The sequence below is a fragment of the Quercus robur genome, chromosome 4, assembly GCF_932294415.1.
Source record: "Quercus robur chromosome 4, dhQueRobu3.1, whole genome shotgun sequence".
Taxonomy (NCBI): domain Eukaryota; kingdom Viridiplantae; phylum Streptophyta; class Magnoliopsida; order Fagales; family Fagaceae; genus Quercus; species Quercus robur.
Window position 1 is genome coordinate 85111237 of NC_065537.1, and position 23415 is coordinate 85134651.

General features: G+C 31.7%; 2 protein-coding genes across 51 annotated transcripts in view; one reads left to right on the forward strand and one right to left on the reverse strand.

Annotated features, from left to right (window-relative positions):
- LOC126724117 (G-type lectin S-receptor-like serine/threonine-protein kinase LECRK1) overlaps window positions 1-23415 on the reverse strand; it is an 85757-nt gene that overhangs the window by 45817 nt on the left and 16525 nt on the right. The window lies entirely within an intron of this gene.
- Window positions 1-23415, forward strand: part of LOC126724115 (disease resistance protein Roq1-like) — a 140349-nt gene that overhangs the window by 7078 nt on the left and 109856 nt on the right. For 8 of the 50 annotated variants that reach the window (XM_050428409.1, XM_050428411.1, XM_050428412.1 and 5 more), the window contains exon 6: window positions 22031-22588. The exons of 19 other annotated variants lie outside the window; for them this stretch is intronic. In XM_050428409.1, coding sequence (XP_050284366.1) covers window positions 22031-22588 — 558 coding nt within the window. Of the gene's footprint in view, window positions 1-246; window positions 650-1864; window positions 2013-2269; window positions 2888-22030; window positions 22589-23415 lie in introns of all 50 variants that reach the window. 23 more of the 50 variants (XM_050428373.1, XM_050428385.1, XM_050428399.1 and 20 more) reach the window with 17 other exon arrangements.

Consider the following 23415-nt stretch of genomic DNA (forward strand, 5'->3'; position numbering starts at 1 on the left):
TGCAAGATTTGGAATCCCATGACTTGAACTTGATTAAAAATTCAATACTTTCCATGTGTCGGATCAAAAACAGGAAACATCAATCACATGGTAGCCAATAATGCGTGGTTCTTGGGAAGAGTGATGCAGTGATAATTGAGATACATGCATGTTGTTTTGGGTTTGGAGTTTGGATGTCCTAATTTGTTTTTTTTTTTTTATGCGTAGGGGCATGACATTTTGTAATTTTCTTTGTACTTGTTTCAGATTTGGCTGGTCAAAATGGACTTCAGCTTGTGTCTCCACTCTGACATTCTCAAATGTGGTGAACATATTTTCAACTGGCCTTTTCAGCATTATAGATGGTTAAGTAAGGGGGATCCTATAGCCCTTCTCTTGTGTTTCGTTTTTGTTATGAAGATGCTGAAAAGTATGATTGCAAGAGCAGCAAGAGGCATTCTTATTGTGTTTCAGGTGGGAAAGGAAATTGAGATTTCAAACTTCATTATAGATGATCCCTGCATCATCTTCTATTGGAAATTTAACTTAGCTTGGTTATCTTAGTTTTTTGCTTCTTTGCATTGAGAAATTTCTGCATTAAAAAAGAATACGGGTTTCAAGTGAATTGGTTTGAGCAGAAGATGAATTGGCAGATATTGTAGGCTGTAAGGTAGGTTCTCTTCCCATGCGAAATTAACTTTATTAATTGAAGCAAGGATCTTTGTTTTAGGCTGCTTGGAATTTGATGATTGAACAAATATGGACATTAAATTCTATCAATATATATATATGGACGTTAAACTGAAGTGCATTTAACTACTTATTTTCTTTCTTACTTTAGTATGCTGATTACGTGGTTTATATGTATGATAAATTGAAGTGCATTTTCCATTTTTATGTCTGATTTCGTTCAAAGTATCAGATCAAATATTTGCAAAATTGTAGATAAAAAGACGTTATTTTATCTAATATATTTTCTTGTCCTTCCCTAATTTAGGCTTTGTGGAAGGGGGTGCCCTATCTCAGATCCCAATTTTTTCCATCCTGAATAATTCCCTTTTCAATTTTCTTATTACAAGGCTTTAATATTGTTTTTTGCAAATGCATTTGTAATCATGTTAGCAAGTCAGTGATTTGGAAGGTGGAGGAGCCCTGTCTCTGATCTATTTGTAATCATGCATTAAGACAATTTAACACTTAACATGAAGCTGTATCTGCTTCTATTTGAAGTTGAAATAAATCTTGTTCTTTTGCACTAGCTATGTGATACGCTCTTCTCTCCTATTTCTTGTAGTTCAATAGGCTAGACATGATCTTAATTAAGGAACCCTTTTGTATACTAATTACCTTTGATTCTGTACCCAAATTGAGTGGCATGATTTTCTGGTTTAAGTTATTTGTGTGTTTTGTGTAGTTCTCAATATAATGGTGTTTAAAAAAACTAAGAGTTAGATTTCAATTCGGTTCAGGCAAGGATTATCAGGAAATGACTTACCATAAAAATTAAAAAAAATTAAAAAATGACCTATTAGATCATGAAGATATTGTCTGAGTTGTGTACAATATTCTTATACTTTTGTTATTCAGGTGTCACTTAGAATGAAAGACATCTGTGACATTATGTACACAAATATGGGCAATTATATTATTTGTTTGTTAATAGATGGTATATATGCAAAGATATCTAATATAAATATAATAAAGCAGAAACATCTAGTGAGGTTCCGCCATGATTTTGAACTGTTTGTGAAATTTAAGATTTATAAGATAAATGGTATAGTTGTAAAGGAGGGTGGGCGGTGAAGACAGAGGAGGAGAAAGTAGAGCAAAGCCACTAAGTTCAAGTCATTACACTAACTTGTATATATTGCTGTGGTTCTTTTAGGTGAAGAGAATGATCAATCCTTTGCAAATAATGAGCTTGGTGAAATACAGGCATTACAAGTCTCCTCAATTAGAGTGGCTTTTCTTGGGATGAAATTTGCAAAACAGTGGCTTTTCTTGATGTTTAGCTTTGGGAAGCTTATATCAAGGTGCCATTCTATCCCTTTAGTAATTTTGCTAGAATAAAGGGTTTTCCTCTAGTTATCACTAAAGTGCACCCCAAAGCATAGCATACAAACTTGTATATTTTTCCCCTTTGATGAAATGATATTACTTCTGTATTCATTTGGTAAACTGAGTGTTTTTGGGTAACATTAGATGAAGAATATATGGTCATATTGATTCTATAATAATCAATGAACTGGATAATTTTTTGTAGCTTTCGTTTAAAAATGACATTTTGCAGGAACATTCAGATTTGTGCTTGATTTATGGTAATGAAAGTCAGAATGGAAGATCAAGTTCGTTTGGACATGAAAATGGAGGTCAACAATAATGGCCTTTGGATGGGATTGACGATAACTTGGGATATGCAATATCCAGCGAGGGAGTTTGAAATATCTTATCAGGGGAAAAATGAAAGTTTGCAACTTCTTAAGCCTCAGCATGTTCTCAAAAATTTCATAGATCATCAAGGGAGAGATACAAGAAGCACTGGAGGAAAGGCCAGTAGTAGTCAAAACAAATGTGGGTACCGAAAAGGACAAAGAGTACAATTGAATAGAATGTATTGATACAACATTTCAAATTGTTCCTGAAATAGATGAGAAGCTCTTTTTGAAGGGTTTTTGAACTCTTAGAAGATGAGAGAATGGCCACAAAATTTGCAGCAATGAAATGGTTATTGAGAAAGGTTCGACAGGTCATCTATTTTGCTTGTCAAATTGGGATATAATTTAGCTTTGGTTCCAGAGTTTTGTCAATGTAAATAAGATCCAATTTTAGAGTAAAGATAATTTTGGAATATAATTTCTTGCTTGATTCATTGTTATATTTATACCCAAATCATTTTCAAGTGTTCAAGGTTTTAATAGGAAGTCAGTTCGATTTTGTTGGGAGTACCTGCAGCTGCATGATGATGTTTACTGTCTTGCTTCATTGATGAAAAAGTAACTAAGTTTATATTAAATATTAACTTGTCACTGTCATTCTCTAGGCTTGAGACTTGGGATAAGCCAGAACCAGAAGTCAAAAGTAATTGAACGTACTTTCAATTACTTGTACACTGATTTACTGTTTTAAGTAATCCTACTTACAAATTAAAATAAAAAATAAAAAATAGTCATTCGTCTTTTATTGACTTATTTTTAGGTGGTTTGGGCTTAACCCCCAAGTGTGTTGGGCCTCATGTTTGTAGAATTTATCTCCCTATCTCTTTTATTCCCTTAGCAATAAATAAATAAAAAATAATACTACCAGAGCACCAAGTATAAGCAAATTTCATGCTAAAATGGCAAAGAGGGTGTTGTTTGCACCCAATGCATTATACATATATAACCTTTTTGGCATTTCTGCCATGTGGATCTCTAAGAAAAACAACCCAAACAATTTATACTTGTGGCCCAATACGTCAAAATTTACCCTATTTGTCAAACTGTATATTGTTTATTATAAAAAAAATGTAAAAAAAATTGTGTCATTTTTGTCTTACTGCGGATCGTTTCGTTTACATATATGAGTTCAATAAACATTATGCTGCTTGCAGTGTAAATTCGAGTAGTAGACTCAATGACTGTGGATTGGATGCTATAACATAGAAGTACTGGTAAGAGCATTTGCATCGGACTACTCAATAGGCTAGTCCAGCCAAAATATGCCAAGAAAGCCCAATTAATTGACCCACATTAGACTCGCAACCTAATAACAAAAATTCATGCAAGCTACACTAGTCTTAAACAATAGCATTTTTTTTTTTTTTTATTCATTTTCTTCCTCCATACCTGAGCTGTTTGGTAGTAGTTGGTTGCGGGTGTGGGTAGCAGCATGGGCAAAGGTGTGTAGTGCAGTTAGACATGGCAAAACGGGTCAGACCCGTTTTGACCCGACCCGTTTGACCTGCAACCCGTTTGACCCGTAACCCGATTGACCCGTTTAAAAATGACCCGTTTTGACCCGTGACCTGTTTTGACCCGCGACCCGATTGACCCGCGACCCGATTAACCCGACCCGAACCCGAACCCGAACCCGACCCGCACGTTTTGCCACGTTTACCAATGTTGAGTAGATTTAGATTAAGGTGTAATTTTTATAAAATATTTACTTATTCTTTTTTACTTAATATGTTATGTACTCCATTATAGTTTGTTATTTTTTACTTGCCACCTTTATTTTCTCTTCCTACTTTAAATAGATTAAAGATTATACCAAGATTAGTTTCTAGAAAGCTGGAACAGGAGTTGCACCAAATTTGGGTATCAATTCAAGTGTTTAGTGGTAATTGGTAACAATATCACTAGTGAGAATCTAATCACAATTAAGGAACTCATAAACAATTGACAGATTGCATCTATTTCCAAAAAAAAAAAAAAAAAATTGTTTGAAAAATACGGGTCAACTCGACCCGACTCACGACCCGACTCAACCCGCGACCCGTTTGACCCGCAACCCGATTGACCCGTTTTAAAAATGACCCGTTTTGACCCGTGACCCGTTTAACCCGCAAACCCGATTGACCCGACCCGAACCCGACCCGACCCGCCCGTTTTGCCACGTCTAAGTGCAGTCAGCAGTGTGGCATAGTGGGATTGACATGTGCATTGGCAAAGACAAAGTGAGAAAAATGTAAAGAGTAAGACTAAAAAAACCAAGAAAATCAATCTCCTCTCTTACGGTATTTTACATACATTTAGTCATACCCTCATTCTTGAATAAATTACTTCAAAGGGTTTCAAATATACCACCGAGGTGCTCTCCACGCTTTTCATTGATTTTTTCACACCCCAACCATTTTTTTTTTTTTTGGTTAAAATCAGTTTGGTCCCTCCCACTTTTTCATCCCCCAACCAAATGGACCAAGTGTTTGTTTAGAAAGAAATTGATTCTTGTGTTTTTTGTTTTTGTCTTCCATTCATATGCTGTGGTAGTTTTTTTTTTTTAATCACCACATAAGTTTTAAGTGTGCCAACTTGTCATTTGTTTGCCACATCAACATTTTTTGTTAATAAGTTTCCAGTAGAGACTAAATTAACTACAAATTAAAAATAGTAAAGACTAAATTGATTGTTACTAAAATGAAGAAACCAAACTAACTATAACCCCAATGTATGAACTAAAATGGTAATTTCACCCCAAAAAAAACCAAATATGGAACATAAAGTTAAATTCCTACTTGGCAGCTCTAATGTGTCAATGGCTACATAAGAAAAATATTTTTCAATAGCTCTATTTTGTCCCAGTACCTTTATTTTATATGCCATACCAATTATGAAAGGACATTTGACCAAGAACAATCTTTGAAATTCCTAGAGCCAAAGATGTTGTCACTTGCATGAGTTACATTATGGTTAATAAAATTGCTATATTTGACATGAACCTTAATCATATTATGATAAATACTTGGGTCATTCACAAATACAAGTTGCTATTGAAAGTTCGTCGTCCTCAAAATTTTCTGGCTTCATATCTTGGTTGGAATGTGGTTTGTCATGAGCTTTTCTACACATAACAAATTTCCAGTAATCACAATGTTTTTGCCTATCTCAATGGTGTGTAAAGTCTTGCTCAAGATGGAGAATTGTCACACCTTTCCATTGAAGGTAAGTAGCCCAAATAGTTATTGCAACTAATGATCCTTAATTTATTTTATATAGTTCCCGATGATGAATCAGCTTCAATTAAAACTAAGCTACAACTTAGCATATGATATTCTTTGAATATTTTTGAAAAAAAGTACTACCAAAATTGGTCACTAAAGCTACTTCTCTTCACTAAATGAAATTCTCTAGGAATTTAATAGTTATCCTAATTTGAACATGATTATAATAAAGTGCATCTATAAATGAAAATTCACACCATTGTTTGTTTGTTTGTTTGTTGTTGTTGTTGTTTTTTTTTTTTTTTTTTTGGAAATTTCCTTTCAGGTCTTGACTACTATGTTTGATAACCATAAGGGCAATCCTTAAATAATTGGTGACATATTTGCATCACTTGGAATGAAGGTCCATGACATGTAAGATTTGGTATTTGTGGCAAAAGATATATTTCTTACTATACCTTGCAAAAAAAAAACTAATTATTAACTCAAATCAAATCAGATCAATGGGATAAAGAAAAAGAACTTGTGATGGGGAATTGGAATGCCAATCTATAAAGAGAATCAAATTAAAATTTTAAAAAGACAATAACTGGTAGGGATGAAAGATTGAACTAATTAATAGACAATGGTTGAAGAAGGTAAAAAGTTGAACAAAGTAAATATTACCCAAAAAAAAAAAAAGAGGGATGCTAAAGATGTGGTGCATAAAGTGTTTTATAAAATTTATTACAAAATTTTCATTATCATATATATAGTATAGATATGTATAGACATTGTTTTTGTTTTTGATTTTTCATTATTTAGTTTTAAACATTTAAAATGAAACTAGATAAATATGTAAAGAAAAAGTTATATGTAATTTTAAAACTACCCAATATGAATGTGTAAAATCAATAATCACTTTATATATTTTTGTAAAAAAAGATAATAATAATTTCGTGATTAATAATATGGCAATGAGGTGGTGCAATAGAATCTTAGCAACAATAAATGATACACATACATATATATATATATATATATGTATGTATGTATGTATGTATGTATATTACATCAAGGCAATTTTCCATAAAATATTACATTTATCCTTGGCTCCAGAAATTATAGATGACTTCAATAAAGAAAATAAGGAAGCATCAACTCACTTGAAGTTATACAGAGGCAACACTAATTGCCATTGAGCCAAAAAAAAAAAAAAAAAGTTACATGCTGCATCAATACAATTTTCCATTAACATAACATTTATCCTTGGCTCTTCAAATTGCATATGACTTTCAGTAAAACAAAAAAGAAGCATCATTGCAATTGAAGTTAAATAAAGATAGCACTAATTGTCACAGAGTAAAACAAAATCTAGGAAAATTATTGAATACTTCGTGAGTACCATATATGTACTTCCTCTCTCTTATATGAATTGTGAGTCTCAGTATAAATTTAATTTGTAATTTTTTATCATAAAATTATGGAAAAAAATACACATTTGGTCTCTATATTTTGGGTCAATTCTCATTTTGGTTCTTAAATTGATTTTCCGCCTACCTCAGACCCTGAAAACAGAAAATCATTTTCACTTTGGTCCTTGTTGTCAACCTACTAACAGTCCTACGTGACAAACAGAGTGTACTACTGGCACAATAAATGTTGATGTAACTATTAAAATAATATTATAAAATTTTTTTCGACATTTAAAAATTGTCACGTCAGCATATAAATTAATAAAAAATAAAACAAAAAATTTTAATGTATCAAAAACAAAAACAAATAATTCAAATACTAAAATAATTCTAGTTTCTCTTAAATAATAAAAAAACTGAAGAATTTTGATTTAAACTGAAATAATTCAAAAAAAATACAAATAAAATTTAGTTGAAATTTGCTCAAAAACAATAAATTTAGTTGTATTTATAATTTGCCCCAAAAACAAGTAATTTTTTTTTCAAACAAGTTTTCTCTCTCTCAAACCCGTTAGAGCCCCTGGATTTGTCTCTCTCTCAAACCACTGGATATCTCTTGGTTCAAGCTCTTTCGGTTCAAGCCATTGCCACTGCATCTGACGGCCGAAAACCCAGATCAGAATGCCTATCAACTCTCACCCCAATACCTATCAGCTCTCACCCTCCCATGCTCTCTCTCCCTCTCAGTTTCCTCTCCATAGCCCAGCCACCTCTAATCCCTCTCTCCCACCCATCATTGACTCTGAGATCTAAGATCTATGCTAGAAATATACTTATCATTCTAATCAGTTATTTGAAGTATTAATGAGACCGATTGCTAATCATTTTCTTCAGCTTTTAACCAAAAGGAATTCTCTTTTGTGCTTTTTTAACCTCCACACACCAGTGGCGACGCCACGTTGGTCCCAGGGTGTTCCTTGGAACACCCTGAACTGAAAAAAGAAAATTATATATAAAAATAAATTTTTTTATTTGTTTACCCTTTAAAAAAATATATATATAGGAACACCCTCAATCAAAATTAGGAACCCTCAAATAAAAAAAAATAATAATAATTATTTGTTCTACTTTCAAGTAGCCCAAAAAAAAAAAAAAAACCCCAAAAAAAATTTGAACTAAAATCTTAAAAAAAAAATTGTAATAGAGCAAGCCCACCAGGAAAAAAAGCCCAACATCAATTGGTAAAGCAAACCCAATCTAAAGAAAAAAACAAGGTAAAGCAAACCCAACAAATTACAGTAGCAAACCCATAGATTCTTAAAAAAAAAAAAAAAAAAAAAAATTCCAATATACTGATCAGATTCTCAGAAACCAACGGACGGTGCTTGAAAGAAAGAAAGAATCCTAACCTAAAGTCTAAAATCCTAACCCATAAACCCAATATACTGAGCTCCAAAATGGCAAGACGCCAGAACCAACAGATCGGAAAAGGAGATTGCCAGATCGAAGAAGGAGATTGGATCGGTCTTCCTCGCCTCGATGTGCTACTTGAGTCCCGTTAGTGCCACCCCTCAGCCTCAAGTCTCCCTGCTCCTTTAACCTCAAGGTATTTCATCTCTATCTCAGTCTCTCTTTCTTCATCTCTGTCTGTCAGTCAGTCTCTCTCTTTCTTCATCTCAATTTCTCTTTATTAATATTTACCTTGTTTTTGGCTTTATCCGGTGTTGGTGTTTTTTTTTTTTTTTTTGCTGAATTATCCGGTGTTGGTGATGGATTGATGGTGTAAAGTGTTGGATTAATTGTCTTTTAGTGTTGGTGTTGGTGTCGGTGTCATTTGGTGAGATATAATAAATTGGCTTTATCTGATTGGCTCTAGTCTTGTGATTGGAGCCATGGGCCATTGGGGCAGGGTAGTGCAAGTGTGCTATGTGCTTGTATTAGTGCTAGTGCTAGTGCAAGTGTGCAACTAATAATTAATAAATATGACTATGTGCTATGTGCTAGTTGATTAGTTCAACTAATGGTTATAAAATATATAATGAATCACTCTTTTTTAGACTTGGACTTAAGCTATATGGTCTATAAATTTTTGTGCTACACAATTTATTGACTTTTTTTTTTTTTTTTTTGGTTAAGTAATAGTGTGATATTCCAAGTATCAAACAACCACAGTAATTAGTTGAACTAATTAATTTTGTTTGTTTGGGATATTAATTAACCAATAATTAATTGGGGAAAGCAACTAATAAAAAATAATTAATAATTTAATTAACCAATACATTATAAAAGACAAATAAATTAAATTATATTAGGTTAAACAACAATTAATAAATTTATAATTAATGAAACAACAATATAACAAATTATGGTTTATAAAAGACAAACAAATTAATGAAACAACTAAACAACAATGCATTTGGGAAAAATTCCTAGAGCCCCCACTGGGAAAAATTATGCTTCTTAAGAAATACCCTGGATAAAATTCCTGGAGTCGCCATTGCCACACACTGAGAATGGGACCCAACATCAATAGAGTTAACAATAGTGGTGATAATGGGTAGATTACCATCATTGTCAACATCTATGGAATGGGGTTTATTTCATGTGCTAGTTGGTCATTTTGACATTAACCAACGATTTCTAAATGCTCCCATTTTGGGAAGAACAATATGGTTTTTTGGTGTTGATTTGGTTGTGTGAGATTCATTTTTTTCTTTGATGATTTTGATTTTGGTTGTTTGATATGAGTTGGGGGTTATGATATTCAAATCTAGTTTTTTTTTTTTTTTTTTTTTGGGGTGGGGGGGGGGGGGGGTTTAGTTATGGTATTATGATCTTTGTGTGATGAAATTGTTGTTAAATATTTGACACATCATTTTCATGTACACGACCAAACACTATAAAATGAAAAATATTTTCCTAAAAATATTTTACTTCTAAAAATATTTTACATAAAAATAAACGGAGTGTAAAATACAAAAAAATTAATTAGAAATTTTATATCTCGAAATGTAATAAGAAAGGGGTTTTAGCTAAAAAAAAAAAATATAGAAAATCAAATAAATATTATTTAATTAATATTAAAAAAATCCATTTAAATATATTCCCAATTTATACTATATACTATTATACTATATATAGTATATAGTATAATGCTTTTTTAAGATAGTATACTCTTAGTCATAGATACAAGAGATAATATCTTTTTTTCAAATCTTAACTACCAAATAAATGCTAAAAAGAAAATATTAATTAAGAAGCTTTAATTTAGGGTGTGTTTGTTTGGATGTGAAACATGGTAAATGGAAAACTTTGGAGAGAAAATGGGAAGAATTTTTTTTTGAAATGTGTTTGGTTGGGTGTGAAGGAAAGAAGATAAATGGTGGGGTCCAAATATGTTTTTTCTCTGGACCCACCAAAAAGTTTTCTCCAGAAAATGGAGAGAAAACTAAATGGGAATGAGTTTTTTTTTTTTTTTTTTGATTATGCATTATTCTTTAATAAGGATATATGAGTATATTTACTCAAACTCATTTTTTTTATCCCTCTACTTTTCAATTTTCAACCAAATTAAACAAAAAGAAAATAAAATAAAATTTTTTCTATCCTCTCACCATTTTCTATTTTCCTACTTTTCTCCCCTTTCAACCAAACAGACCCTTAAGAGAGCAGTGTTGAAAATGCATCTTTAAGTTATTCAAAAGTATTTGCATTGGATAGGCATCCATGCATTCTTGACGCTAACGTTACTAGTTTGACATTTTTCAAACAATTTTTTGTTAGTCTATATATATATATAAAACCGAATCTTTTGAAACTCCCACAATTTTCTACGTCAGCACAATATTTAAATTAAATGTAAATTAAATTAAATTTTCCACCTCATCACTGTTTTTCTTTTCCAATACAAATTAGACTTCTAGCCAAATAAGGACACTCTCCCACCGCCTCTACTCTCTCCTATTTAAGAATTGCTTGCGAAGAAAACCTAAGCCCCAAAAACTTATTTTTGCCGCAACACAATTTTCTCCTTAAAACTTATTTTTCTTCAAGATTTTTTTTGAGGGCGGCTCATGCTTCACAATTCACATATTCCACTTATGTATTGGACTCCTCTCCTTCTTTGGTCAATGCATCAAGGTTAGGGTTATTTGATTTGTTCAATAAAAATTATAGATTTGTTGCTTTTTCTTATAAGTTTGTCAATTGTTGTTTTGTTTATTTAATTGCTAGGCCTGAATCTTTTAATTAAATCTTCAAATTTTTATTGAACAAATCAAATAACCCTAACCTTGATGCATTGACCGAAGAAGGAGAGGAGTCCAATACATAAGTGGAAAAGCTATAATCATGGATTCCCTTCTTTCTATTGTATTTCTCTATTGCGTAATTATATATATATATATATATATTGTTTTATTTCAATACTTTTGAAGCTTTGAATCTTCTGATTTAAAAAATTTTTTTTTTTGGCCTTTTGGAAGTTTTAACATCATAACTTTTGGGTTTTATTTTTTCTATTATCAGAAATTATCTAGAAGATTTCAATGAATATCCATGGATTATTCTTTTTGAGGGTAACCCATCTTTATCTTATATTTCTATTCCTAACTTTTTTTCCCTATATTTTTTCTTTAATTGTCCGTGTTTACGTCTCTTTTGTTTTTCTTATTTTTTCTTTAATTGTCCGTGTTTATGTCTCTTTTTGTGTGAGTATGTGTCATCGTATCTGGATACTTAGGCAAAATCTATAAAGACTAAAGATGCTTTTTTTTTTTTTTTTTTTTTTTTTTTTTGTAATGAATTCTGTGTTTTTCATGACTTTAGTGAGTCATATTCTTAATGATCGAAATGGTTTTGTTTGACGTGGATTTTGTTCATATTGGTTTCAAAGTTTATTTCTTGGCTTATATTATAGATTGTAATATATTTATTCATCAAATTGTTTAGTTGAGTTTGTTTTCGAAATTGTTTTCAGTGTTGGACATTTTCTTGAAGCATGTTGATATCATATATTAAAATACTGTTAAGTTGATAATAATAATAATAATATAGTTTAATAAATGTCTGAAACGTATAGCTGTTAACAAATGTTTTAGCTATATGATTTTATTTTACAAATTCAATTTTGGTGTTGTAGTAAAATAAACAAAGATTAAATTATATATTATGCTCAATACATTTCCCGTGCATCGCACGGGTTAGCGACTAGTTTATTATATATCCGAAGAAGACTCAGGCCAAGGAAAAAGACATTGGATCTTATTACAAGATTTAAAACCAAGTTTAAAACCAACCAAACATTTTCTTCTATAAAGGTTGTCGTGGATTTCTTTCTAAGTCATGAACCCAAAAACCTGTGCAATGGTTTCTTCAACACTTCCTCGTTGTTGCTTTCTCTTGCTTATATATACTTCTGCTTCTTCCTCTCCTTCCCACTGTTTTCACCTACACAACAGATGACCGTAACATACAGCAAGGAACTGGTCAACACTTACTTATTTACAACGTAACCTATTATCATCTATCTCAAATGCTTACCTTTCAACTGAGAGTGATTATACGTACAATGAAGGACTTGGGGGCACAAAAACTTCAATTACACCCTCAAGCATTTGTGTGATAGTTTTCTTGAATACACCAAATTGCCACAATCACATGCCTCTCTAGCCTCTTCATGTCACTGCTTGCTTCCTCATCGTTTTCTATCAACTTAACTAATTTTCTGTTTTAATGAATTAATGAATTTCGTTGATACGGCACTGTTTTGCTATAGATTTGCTAAAGGATTTAATGAAACGGTGTCGCAGCACTTAAGTGTAATGAGCTCAGTAGTTTGTTATTAAAAATAGAACACGTGTGATATTACTCTTATTGGCAATTAAGTGTGACGAACTTTCCCAATAATCTTGAAATTAGTTTCAGAGTTTTCTTCTTCTTCAATTAGAATGTATATAAATAAATAAATAACACTCAAAAAAAAAAAATTATATAAATAGCGTCTTTGTAATCTATTCTCACAACTGTTTGGGATCCACTTATTTTAGTGAAATTGAAAACTTTTTGCTGAAAGTACTATAAATAAAGGTAAAAGTTAGCTTAAATAGTACAGTGGGACCTATGAGTAGTATCAAAAAGTAAAGTGGGACCCATAAATTGTAGCAAAAATAAACTAAATAGTAAAATAAGATTGTAAAAAATAAACTATCCAATTGGGACGCTATAATCTTATTCAATATTTTTTTTTATTAGAGGTAAATTTTGACAAATCTATCATCGGATTATATTTTCTTCTTATATCTTCCATAATTGCAAACTTTCTAAAAAAATTAAAAATTAATCGCTATGTCATCAATAAATTATTTAAATGGTACGTTTTTAAGTTTTCATAACAATAAAGTTATTGTCAAGTTTAAGTTCGATTATAAGTTATATAATCTGATGAATTAAGCAGGTGGGTTTGAACAGGTCCATTAGCCATTCATGTCAACCCCATAGGCTTGGAAGGCCCATGACCTGAGATCCAATACCCAGCGCCTAGGAGGATCGAGTTGATTTTCTAGGCATCTTTAGAAATTAAAGTTTATAGGGTGAGCACCTTTTGACTTTGAAGTTTTAAAGTTTCAAATGAGCATTATTGGTGGTTAATGTTTCAAAAATAATTAAGGATCATTCTGTTTTTTTTTGAGAAGAAAGGATCATTCTGTTAATAAATATTATTCTCATTTTCTATGCGGCTGATTGAACAATGCCATAACATTTAGTCATTTAATAGCAACATGATAATATTTTTAATATTAACGAATTACACATTAAAAAAAAAAAAGACCTACAGAAGATCAAAGATCAAAGCCAAATCCATTTGAAATGGTTTTCATCAAATCAAAACCAAGCTAAAATTTCCATTAAAAAAAACCAATCAAGCTAAACTAATGACTTTAGGGATTGATAGCACTTGGTAAACTTCAAAGTCTAAGCACGTATTTTAGCCATTTTTTAAAAGAAAATTCAAGGCAAAAATCTGCTTTATATCCTATTACTTTCACCAATTGTTATTTTAGTCCATTAACTTTTATCAATTGTCATCTTAGTCCACAATGTTTAAATATTGTCATTTCAGTTCATTAACTTTGAATAATTGTCATTTTAGTCCATTGAATTTAAATATTTTCAGTTTTTGGAGACTTAAATAAGTTAATAAAATAATCATTTGTAATGATTACTTGGTGTGTGTGTGGGATAGGGAATGCATATGTCCGATATAATAATCAGATACTCAAAGAGATTTAGATACCAATTTTTTTTTTAAAATAAAAAAAAAATCATTTTCTTGAAATTGCATGTTGATAATATGAATTACCTATGATTTCAGGAGATTCTAGCCTTTTGCCCTTAATTTTTAAAAAATTTAGCAATATACCCCTTTTTCGAAACTATATAGGGATATGCCCCTGTTTCGATACTCGATTACCTTAAAATCGAGTTTCATTAAAATACTCGATTTGTAGAAAATCGAGTTATTTCAAATAAAACTAAAAAAAAAAAAAAACAAGCATGGAACTCGATTTTAGGGAAGTCGAGTTCCAAAACGCCGCTATAGGGCTTTAAAACGTCACTATAGGGCTTAAAAACGCCACTATAGGGCCCCTTGAACTTGGTATGGTTTATAAAAATTTTTTGCAAGAAAACGCCGCTATAGGGCTCTAAAACGTCACTATAGCGCCTTAAAACATCACTATAGCGCCTAAAAACATCACTATGGCACCCAGAACAAAGCGATTACACATAAAAAATTTTTGCAGAAAATCGCCGCTATAGGGCCTTAAAACGTCATTATAGGGCTTAAAAACGCCACTATAGGGCACCCTGAATATGGGCCAATCACAGTTCTAAAAAAATTTGCAGGAAAACGCCGCTATAGGGCTTTAAAACGTCACTATAGGGCTTAAAAACGCCACTATAGGGCTCCTTGAATATAGAACAATCACACTTATAAAATTTTTTTTTGCATGGAACTCGATTTCCTGAAACTCGAGTTTCATGGAAATTTTTTTTTTTTTTTTATATTTTTTTTTTAAGTTTGATCGGGCATAACTCGATTTTCTACAAATCGAGTATTTAATTGAACTCGATTTTAGGATAATCGAGTATCGAAACAGGGGCATGCTCCTATATAGTTTGCAAATAAGGGCATGTTGCTAATTTTTTTTCAAAATTAGGGGTAAAATGCTAGAATCCTCTATGATTTCATGTAAAGTATTATTTTCAGTTGTACGTAATTCGACGCACAAGGTGGCTTTGAATGCAAAATATATATATTTTTATTTCTCATTACTGAATGTAATGTTTGGGAAGAATATAATTTTATATTTAAGAAAAATGGATCAAAGTTTAATTTTTTGCTTTTTTAACTGGCATATTGATATACAGTAAAATAAATCTACGGGCACTGAACTTTTAATGGACTTTTAATGGATGTTCAGGGAGATTTGGCACATTGGAATTTTTTCTTTTGGAAGTGGTGGGGTCCACGTATGTGAGAGAGCATGAAAATTTCCATAAAAACTACTATACCTGAATTAGGAAAAACTAGAAGACTCTTGTGATGGATAACGTTACTTATCCTAAATTAAAAGGAAAATGTTAAAGTCACGCTACAATTTATTTTACAAACTTTTTTTATTTTTTTTTATTTTTATATTTCGAATTTAATAACTACTGATAATAACCGAGTGAGTGGAGATAGTCAGGCAGCTAGGGCCTATCTGGTAGCAGTATCTAAATATTTTTGTTCAGTTTTCAATGTTATAGGAATATATGTTTGAATGCTATAAAAATACGTGTTAAAAATTTTCTAAGGAAAACTTGAGTTCCATTTGCAAACTTGAGTTTCACAAACTGGAGTTTTAAAAATGTGGTAGATCCTTTATTTTTTTCACAAACAGTGATAAATTGATACATATTTTTCGAAACTGTGGTATTTGGCTATTATGCCCATACATCAAATATATGTGGTCCTGATTTTGAGAAATTGCATGCACCAAGACCACAATTTAACACCTTGACCTTGAGTCAGTCAATTGCAGGCCACACCACTCTATGTCAAGACTTGAAAAATATCTTCGGATGCTTTATTGTTCTCTCTGTAGACTAAAAATGAGTAAAATTTATAAGGACAATTTGTTGGTTTAAATTTCATCTGCTACTAATGTAAATTGTACACAATTGCACGACAGTGTGTACAATATAATGTTTTAGTATAAATCTGTACAATATTGTATATATTTATATAGTCTATAATCATGCAAGTTTTACATGTGTAGTAGAAAGTAAACTAATAATTTTTCAATTTATAGTTAACATGGATATGGTTTTATAAACCTCATGTACAGCTTCTATTGTTTTCGTCAAACTCATACGATGATTAAATTGTAACAATTTGAAGTCATATAGTTGTGCATTTTAAACTTTAGACTTTTATTTTATAAAATATTGAATCATGACGTTTATTTTATAATTATTTCCAAATGTGATTATTTATTTACTCATTTTTTCAGAAAATAATAAATTATTATAAAAAGAGCTAGCTATATGAATTTAAGAGTTTGTTTGGAAACAACTTATTTAGATTTTTGTTGAATACATTATAGATAAAAGTTAAAAGGTAAATAAAATAAGTAAAAGATATACGTGAGATTTATAGAAAGTAGGAAAATAAAAATAAAAAAAGAAATAAGCTGCTTTATAATCAAGACCCTAGCACATACTACGTCATATAATTGCCTGTATTTTTTTCTCTTCCATTAAAACATTTTCTTCTTTATTTTCCTTTCTTTTATATAACTTTTGAACATTAAAAAATATTACAAAATATGAAAAATTTTATTTGTATATTTTTTTAGTGAAGCTATTTAATGTCCTCAATACATGGCTATTGAATTGACTATAGCGTACAATTTTAACCCAGAAACTTCCGTGATATAGCAATGTAAAATTAAAACATATGTATGACACCTAGAAAGTTTAATAAGTTACTGTCGCACCGAAAGCATGACCACATAAATTAAGAAATGTCTCAGCTTGTTTGCATCCGGACCCTTTCTCAGTAGATTAGTTTTTCAAATATCGACTTATTAAATAAACAAACACTTTAAATGGGTTGAAGAATTAAAGTGTATGAACTATTTTTGGGATGTAAGAAAAAAATTATTTCTAGATGGATATTATATTTAATATTAAGTAGATTGAAATGGGTTGTGTGACTTGTGTCACATTCGCGTCAATCCAACATAACCCGTTTATTAAGCGTGTTAGGTGGGTTGAGTCAGGTCAACCCAACTTATTAACAGGCCGGATTAGGGTTAAAAGATCATGACACAGTTATTAAATGGATTAGATTCAAATTGAGTTATTTAATCGAATACTCCTATCTCGACACTACTCGAACCCGACACGTTAACCCAAATTCCTGAATTGACACTCCTATTAATAATCACCCATAAAAATATGTCATTTAAAATTGTAGTGAAAATATAGTAGAAATATCATTTTTTTTTTGTTCTTGGTGCAGAAAAGTTATAAGTTTATTTTTCAAAGAAAAGAGACACTACAAAGAAAACAAAGGCAACACCAATCTAATCCCCTTATTTACGCCTTACTCTTTTCCTTTTTTCTTTTTTACATTATCATTTAAAGGCTCTAGTCTAATCCTCCTGGACCACCGCTAATAGGTGAACGAAACTTTAAAATATTGTTTCATATTCGGAAGACTATAAAAAATTCTTAAAGTTTCAGTCTTCCACTAACTTTAACAAAGTCGGAGAAACTTTAACATGATTTAAAGTTTTTTTTTTTTTTTTTTTTTTGGTTACAAAGATTTACAATACTTAAACCTTCAATAGTTGAAGGCTTAAGCAAAGCTTTTAAACAACATGATTTAAAGTTAGTGGAACAGCTGTATAAGATTGCGAGGAAGAGGGACATCTACGTCTTTCACGTAGTTTGATTGACCACAATGACCCCGGTATGGTTCGTTGAAAGTTCAAAGAGTTATTTTGGGCTTTACTCAGAAACTTTTTACTTTTATGATAAAATTGCAATTAATGTAAAATGCGTGTCATTTTTTGAAAGCAAGACTACAATACAGTCTAGCCTCTTGCATCCATTCACTCACCCTCTTCCTGTTCACTTTCCTCACTTTATATTGACGCATCTTTCACAGCTTTTCTTCTCCTCCTACTTTCAACTTTTTTCATCTTTCAGCTCATAAATCCCAATGGCCTCATCTCACCAACTCAAGAACTTTGATGTTTTCTTGAGTTTTTGAGGTGAAGATGTTCGCCATGGTTTTGTAAGTCATTTACATAAGGCTTTGACTCAACAAGGTATTCAAACCTTCATTGATGATAATCTCCCTAGGGGAGAAAACATTTCTGAAGAGCTTCTCAAAGTCATTGAAAACTCAAGTGCATCAATAATTGTATTTTCTAAAAACTATGCATCCTCTGGTTGGTGTTTGGATGAACTTGCAAAAATTATTGAGTGTAGCAAAAAAGTGCTACCAGTTTTCTATCAAGTAGATCCATCTGAAGTTCGTAAGCAAATAGGGGATTTTGGAAACGAACTGACTGAGCTTGAAAAAAAAATTGAAGATAAGACAAAGGTACAAAGGTGGAGGGACGCTTTAAGTGAAGCAGCCAATATTTCTGGTTGGGACGACAAAAACAGGTATTTGTATAGTACTACGTACTCCTATTTGTTGATCTTCAAGAGTTTTAATTGTTTTGTGATGTCCATTAAATTTTATTGTTAATTAAACAACAACTAGAATTAATTGTTAGCTTTTATTTTCTCTTTAAATTTTACTAAATTATGAAAGTAATATGTTCTTGTCATATCGTTTATACTAAGCTTTTTTTTTTTTTTTTTTTTTTAAATTTTGAGAAGAATCTTTTATACTAAGCTTGTTAGCTATAGATTAAATATGGAAATAAAAGAACTTAATTATAGATTGCTTTCCATTATTAATTAGGAATTTCACCCCTCATAATATTTGGAAAATTTTAAAAGAAAAAAAAAAAAACTTAATGCATTTTTTCTAGGCACGTAGTGAGATCTAGTAAGATTATATGTCGTCATCTAAGTGGACTTTTAATGCAACTTCATCCCAAAAGCTAATTGCTACCCAAAAAAAGTGAATTCAATAAAAAAATTTCAATCTATGAGTTACATGTCGCTTACTTCATCTAACAACACTTCAACTATGATGTAAAAATTAAACATTGTTAGGGAGACTTAACCCAACAAACATCTTGCATTCAGTTTATGTTATTTTTTTTTCTTATGGTCCAACTCGTTACATGTGTTAATTAAATGCTCTGTGAATGACAGTTGCAATGAATCTGAACTTGTGCAAAAAATTGTTGAAGAGATCTTAAATTTCGAATTCATTCAAATGCCATCAAATGTTGCTACAATGCAGCTGGTTGGAATAAATTCTCACATAGAGGCCCTAACAAAACTTTTAGATATTGAATCAAATGATGTTCGCATGGTAGGGATCACTGGCCTTGGTGGAATAGGCAAAACTACAATTGCAAAAGCTATCTATAATAGCTTTTCAAATCATTTCAAAGCAAAAAGTTTTGTAGAGAATGTTAGAGAGTGGTCAAAGACAGAGGAAGGCAAAATACGTTTACAAGAGGCACTTCTTAAGGGTATCTCAGAGGATAAGAACTTGAGGGTGAGTACTCTATATGAAGTAATCACAAGGATAGATAGAATTCTTCGCCTAAAAAAGGTTCTTATCATTCTTGATGACGTGGATAATGTCGACCAGATAGAAACATTGCTCGGACAATGTGAAGGCTTTGCATTTGGAAGTAGAATCATTCTGACAACAAGATATAAAAGCTTGCTAGTTAATCGAAATGGTCTTTCAACCTATGACTATGGGGTTAAGGAATTAGATGAAGATGAAGCTATTGAAATCTTTCGTAAGCATGCCTTCCCAAGAAACGAAGTCCTTGAAGATTATTTGGAACTCGAGAAACAAGCTATAAGTTATGCCAAAGGCCTTCCTCTAGCTCTAAAAGTAATGGGTCGTGATTTGTGTGAGAAAACTATACATGAATGGGATGATGCGTTAGATTGTTATAAAAAAAATCCTCCTAAAGATATTCAAAATATACTAAAAAGAAGTTATGAAGGATTACCCGAAAATGAAAAGAATATTTTCCTTGATATTGCATGTTTCTTCAAGGGATATGACATGAGTTATAATATGATTAAGGATGTACTGAAAGCTTGTGGTTTAAACCCAGTATATGGTATTCGAAATCTTATTGATAAGTGTCTCTTGACTATTGATCAAGATAATTATTATTTGTCGATGCACGACTTATTACAACAAATGGGTATGGACATTGTTCGACAAGAAGCACCACTAAAGCCTGAGGAACGTAGTAGACTAAGGTGTTATAAGGAAGCTCTTGATGTATTAACTAAAGATATGGTATGTATGTTATTTTGATACACTTACTCCCTTTACTTCACATGAGAGATGTATTACACTTTTTTCCCTTTTTATTTATTTATTTATTCTGAATATTATTTCTGTTTAAAGTTTATTAACTATTATATTTTTTGGTGATTCACTTACCCTATTGTTCAACTAGGGTTCAGATAAAATTCGAAGCATAATATTGTGGCCGCCTAAATTAGAACAAGTAAAGGTGCAAATAAAGGCACAATTTTGTAAGATGAAAAATCTTAGATTGCTTTTGATTCGTAATGTACATTGTTGCAATGGACCCCTTGAATGTCTTCCCAATGGATTAAGCTTGCTTGATTGGCGTGAATATCCATTTTCTTCGTGGCCATCTAATTTTTTCCCTAAAAAGCTGATTGTGCTCAACATGCCTTTAAACCAATTAAAGGAACCATTCAAGCAGGTAAGATCATTAGCATTTATAAATTATTATTTTTTCAAATTTTTTAATTTTTAATTTATTTATATATACTTCTTTAAAGATTAAACCATGTTCTAACTTTCAATTTTTTTTTTTTTACAGAATTTTGTATCCGTGACATATGTGGACTTCAGATGGTGCAAGCTGATGATGAAAATACCTGACTTATCAATGACCCCAAACATAACGCTATTGAAACTTGAAGGGTGTAAAAATTTAGTTGAGATTGATGACTCCGTGGGGCGTCTTGATAAGCTTAAAGTGTGGGACCTTGGCAGTTGCGATAAACTTGAAACTCTTCCGAACTGTCTCACGATGAAATCTCTTAAATCTTTTAATCTGGAAGGATGTGAGAGGATTAAGAAGTTCCCAAATATCTTGCACGAAATGAAAGGTGTTGAATATTTAGATCTTCAGGGGAACTATACTAATGAATTGCCTCCGTCATTTGGGAATTTGATTGGGCTTAAGGGCTTAACTATATCATCGAATTCAGGAAAGGCACATCTTCCGGGTAGCATCTATAATTTACAACATATAGAGAGCCTTGAACTTACTGGAAATTTCATATTTCCAAAGAATGTGGAGATTGATAGACAGCCAGTGTGCAACCCTCTTGGTTGCTCTTCCAAATATGTTTTTCCAATGTTGAAAAGACTACGTCTTTTTCGCTATGAAATTTGCTCAGAAATAGAATTTATATTGAATTGTTGTTGCCCCCTCACACTGGAGGAGTTAGAAATCCACAGAAGCAAAGTTCTCACCCTCCCAAAAAGCATGAGCAGATGTGAGAGATTACATAGCTTATTATTAGATATTGCAATAAGTTGCGGGAAATCCTAGGGCTTCCGCATAGTATAAGACGTGTAGATGTAGAAGGTTGCCGCTCGCTGGATTTACAATCATTCTTTCAGGTATATCTCTCTCTTAAAGATATTAAGAAACTATTTGTGTTATCTTCACAAATACTACATGATTTGCTAAGATGTAACTTGTTGAATTTGCTAATTGCATGCAGCCACTTCCACCAAATCTACCACCATGTTTAGGTGTAACAAGCCACATGATAATGCTTCCACGCTCATTTACAATGCTTCCAATTTGGCAAAACCGCCTTTGTGAATATAGTTTTGAGTTAATAGGAGATGAGAATGATATTCCAAATTGGTTCAACCATCAAAGGGATGGAAATTTAATAGAATTCTCGATTGGTCCTGAATTTCCAACAATTGCTCTCTGCGTTGCTTTTGGAATACAAGATTATCGTGATTTTGATTATTGTGTCTTCGTTTCCATCAATGGTAGTGAACGAATGTTTGAAAGAAAATTCATTGAAATAGATTGGAGCTTTGGGCATCTATGTTTTTCTTGCAGACCTCAGAGCTCATTTCAGGAACTATTTCGGGACTTGCAACTAACTGATCGGAATCATGTTCAGATACACTGTAAAACTGCTTTCCCTCATGATCCTTCATCCAAAGAAATTGCTCCTATCGTTAAAAGGATAGGAGTCCATGTAGAATGCAATTGTATCTCTCAAGACATTAACAGGCACCGATCATCGTCAGTGGCCCAGCCTTTAAAAAAGAGAAACAAGACAAAGAAAAGTAAGGCCTGATTTTTCAGTTTCAGTTTTGGAACGTTGTTTCAGTTTTCTTTGTTTAAAAAACAAGAAAAGAAAAGTGAAGGTCTGATTTTTTATTTTGTGTCACGCGTGCCCCACCTTCCCCCCATAATATCCACCGCTCATCTCACACTATCACTTTACAAATTAGCAAATTCTTCTTTTTCATTTTTCCCTCAAACACTCTCTTCACTCTTTCATCCTCTCCCACCGGTGTACTTCACATATTTTATATGAGGTAAAAGTTCTAATATCTTTTTATAGGTTTTATGCTCTTGTTTAAGGTTATTTTTATCTAAGCTTTGATAAGGATACCCATATGATTTATGAACTTTGGAAGAGATATTTATGTGTTTATATGTATGGGTTTTGTATTGGTGGAATTATTTCATGAGTGGGTTTATGGTTGTGCTAATGGTGGCTATCTAAGGTTTATTTATGTCGGAAATTTAGGGGTTTTGAGTTATAACATATGTGGTAGTTAGTAAAACTAATTTTTCCATTACTACTGGGTTTATTTGGAGTTAGTTGAAATTCTTAATTTATTGTCTTGGAGCATATTGTGATTTTGCTTTCAATTCCAATCAGTTTCCACTGTGGGAGAGAATGGGAAGACTCTTGATTGGTTTGTTCTTGATGGTCTTTTTATTTTCATTTATTTTTGTTTTTTGTATTTAAGTAATTGTAATTTTATCAATTGGACTGTTCAATGGGACATTGGTCTTATCATGATAGAGATGCTCTAAGCCATAGATGCAAACATTTGAGAAGGCAATATAATGAGAAATGTAACCACTGATATTATGTCTA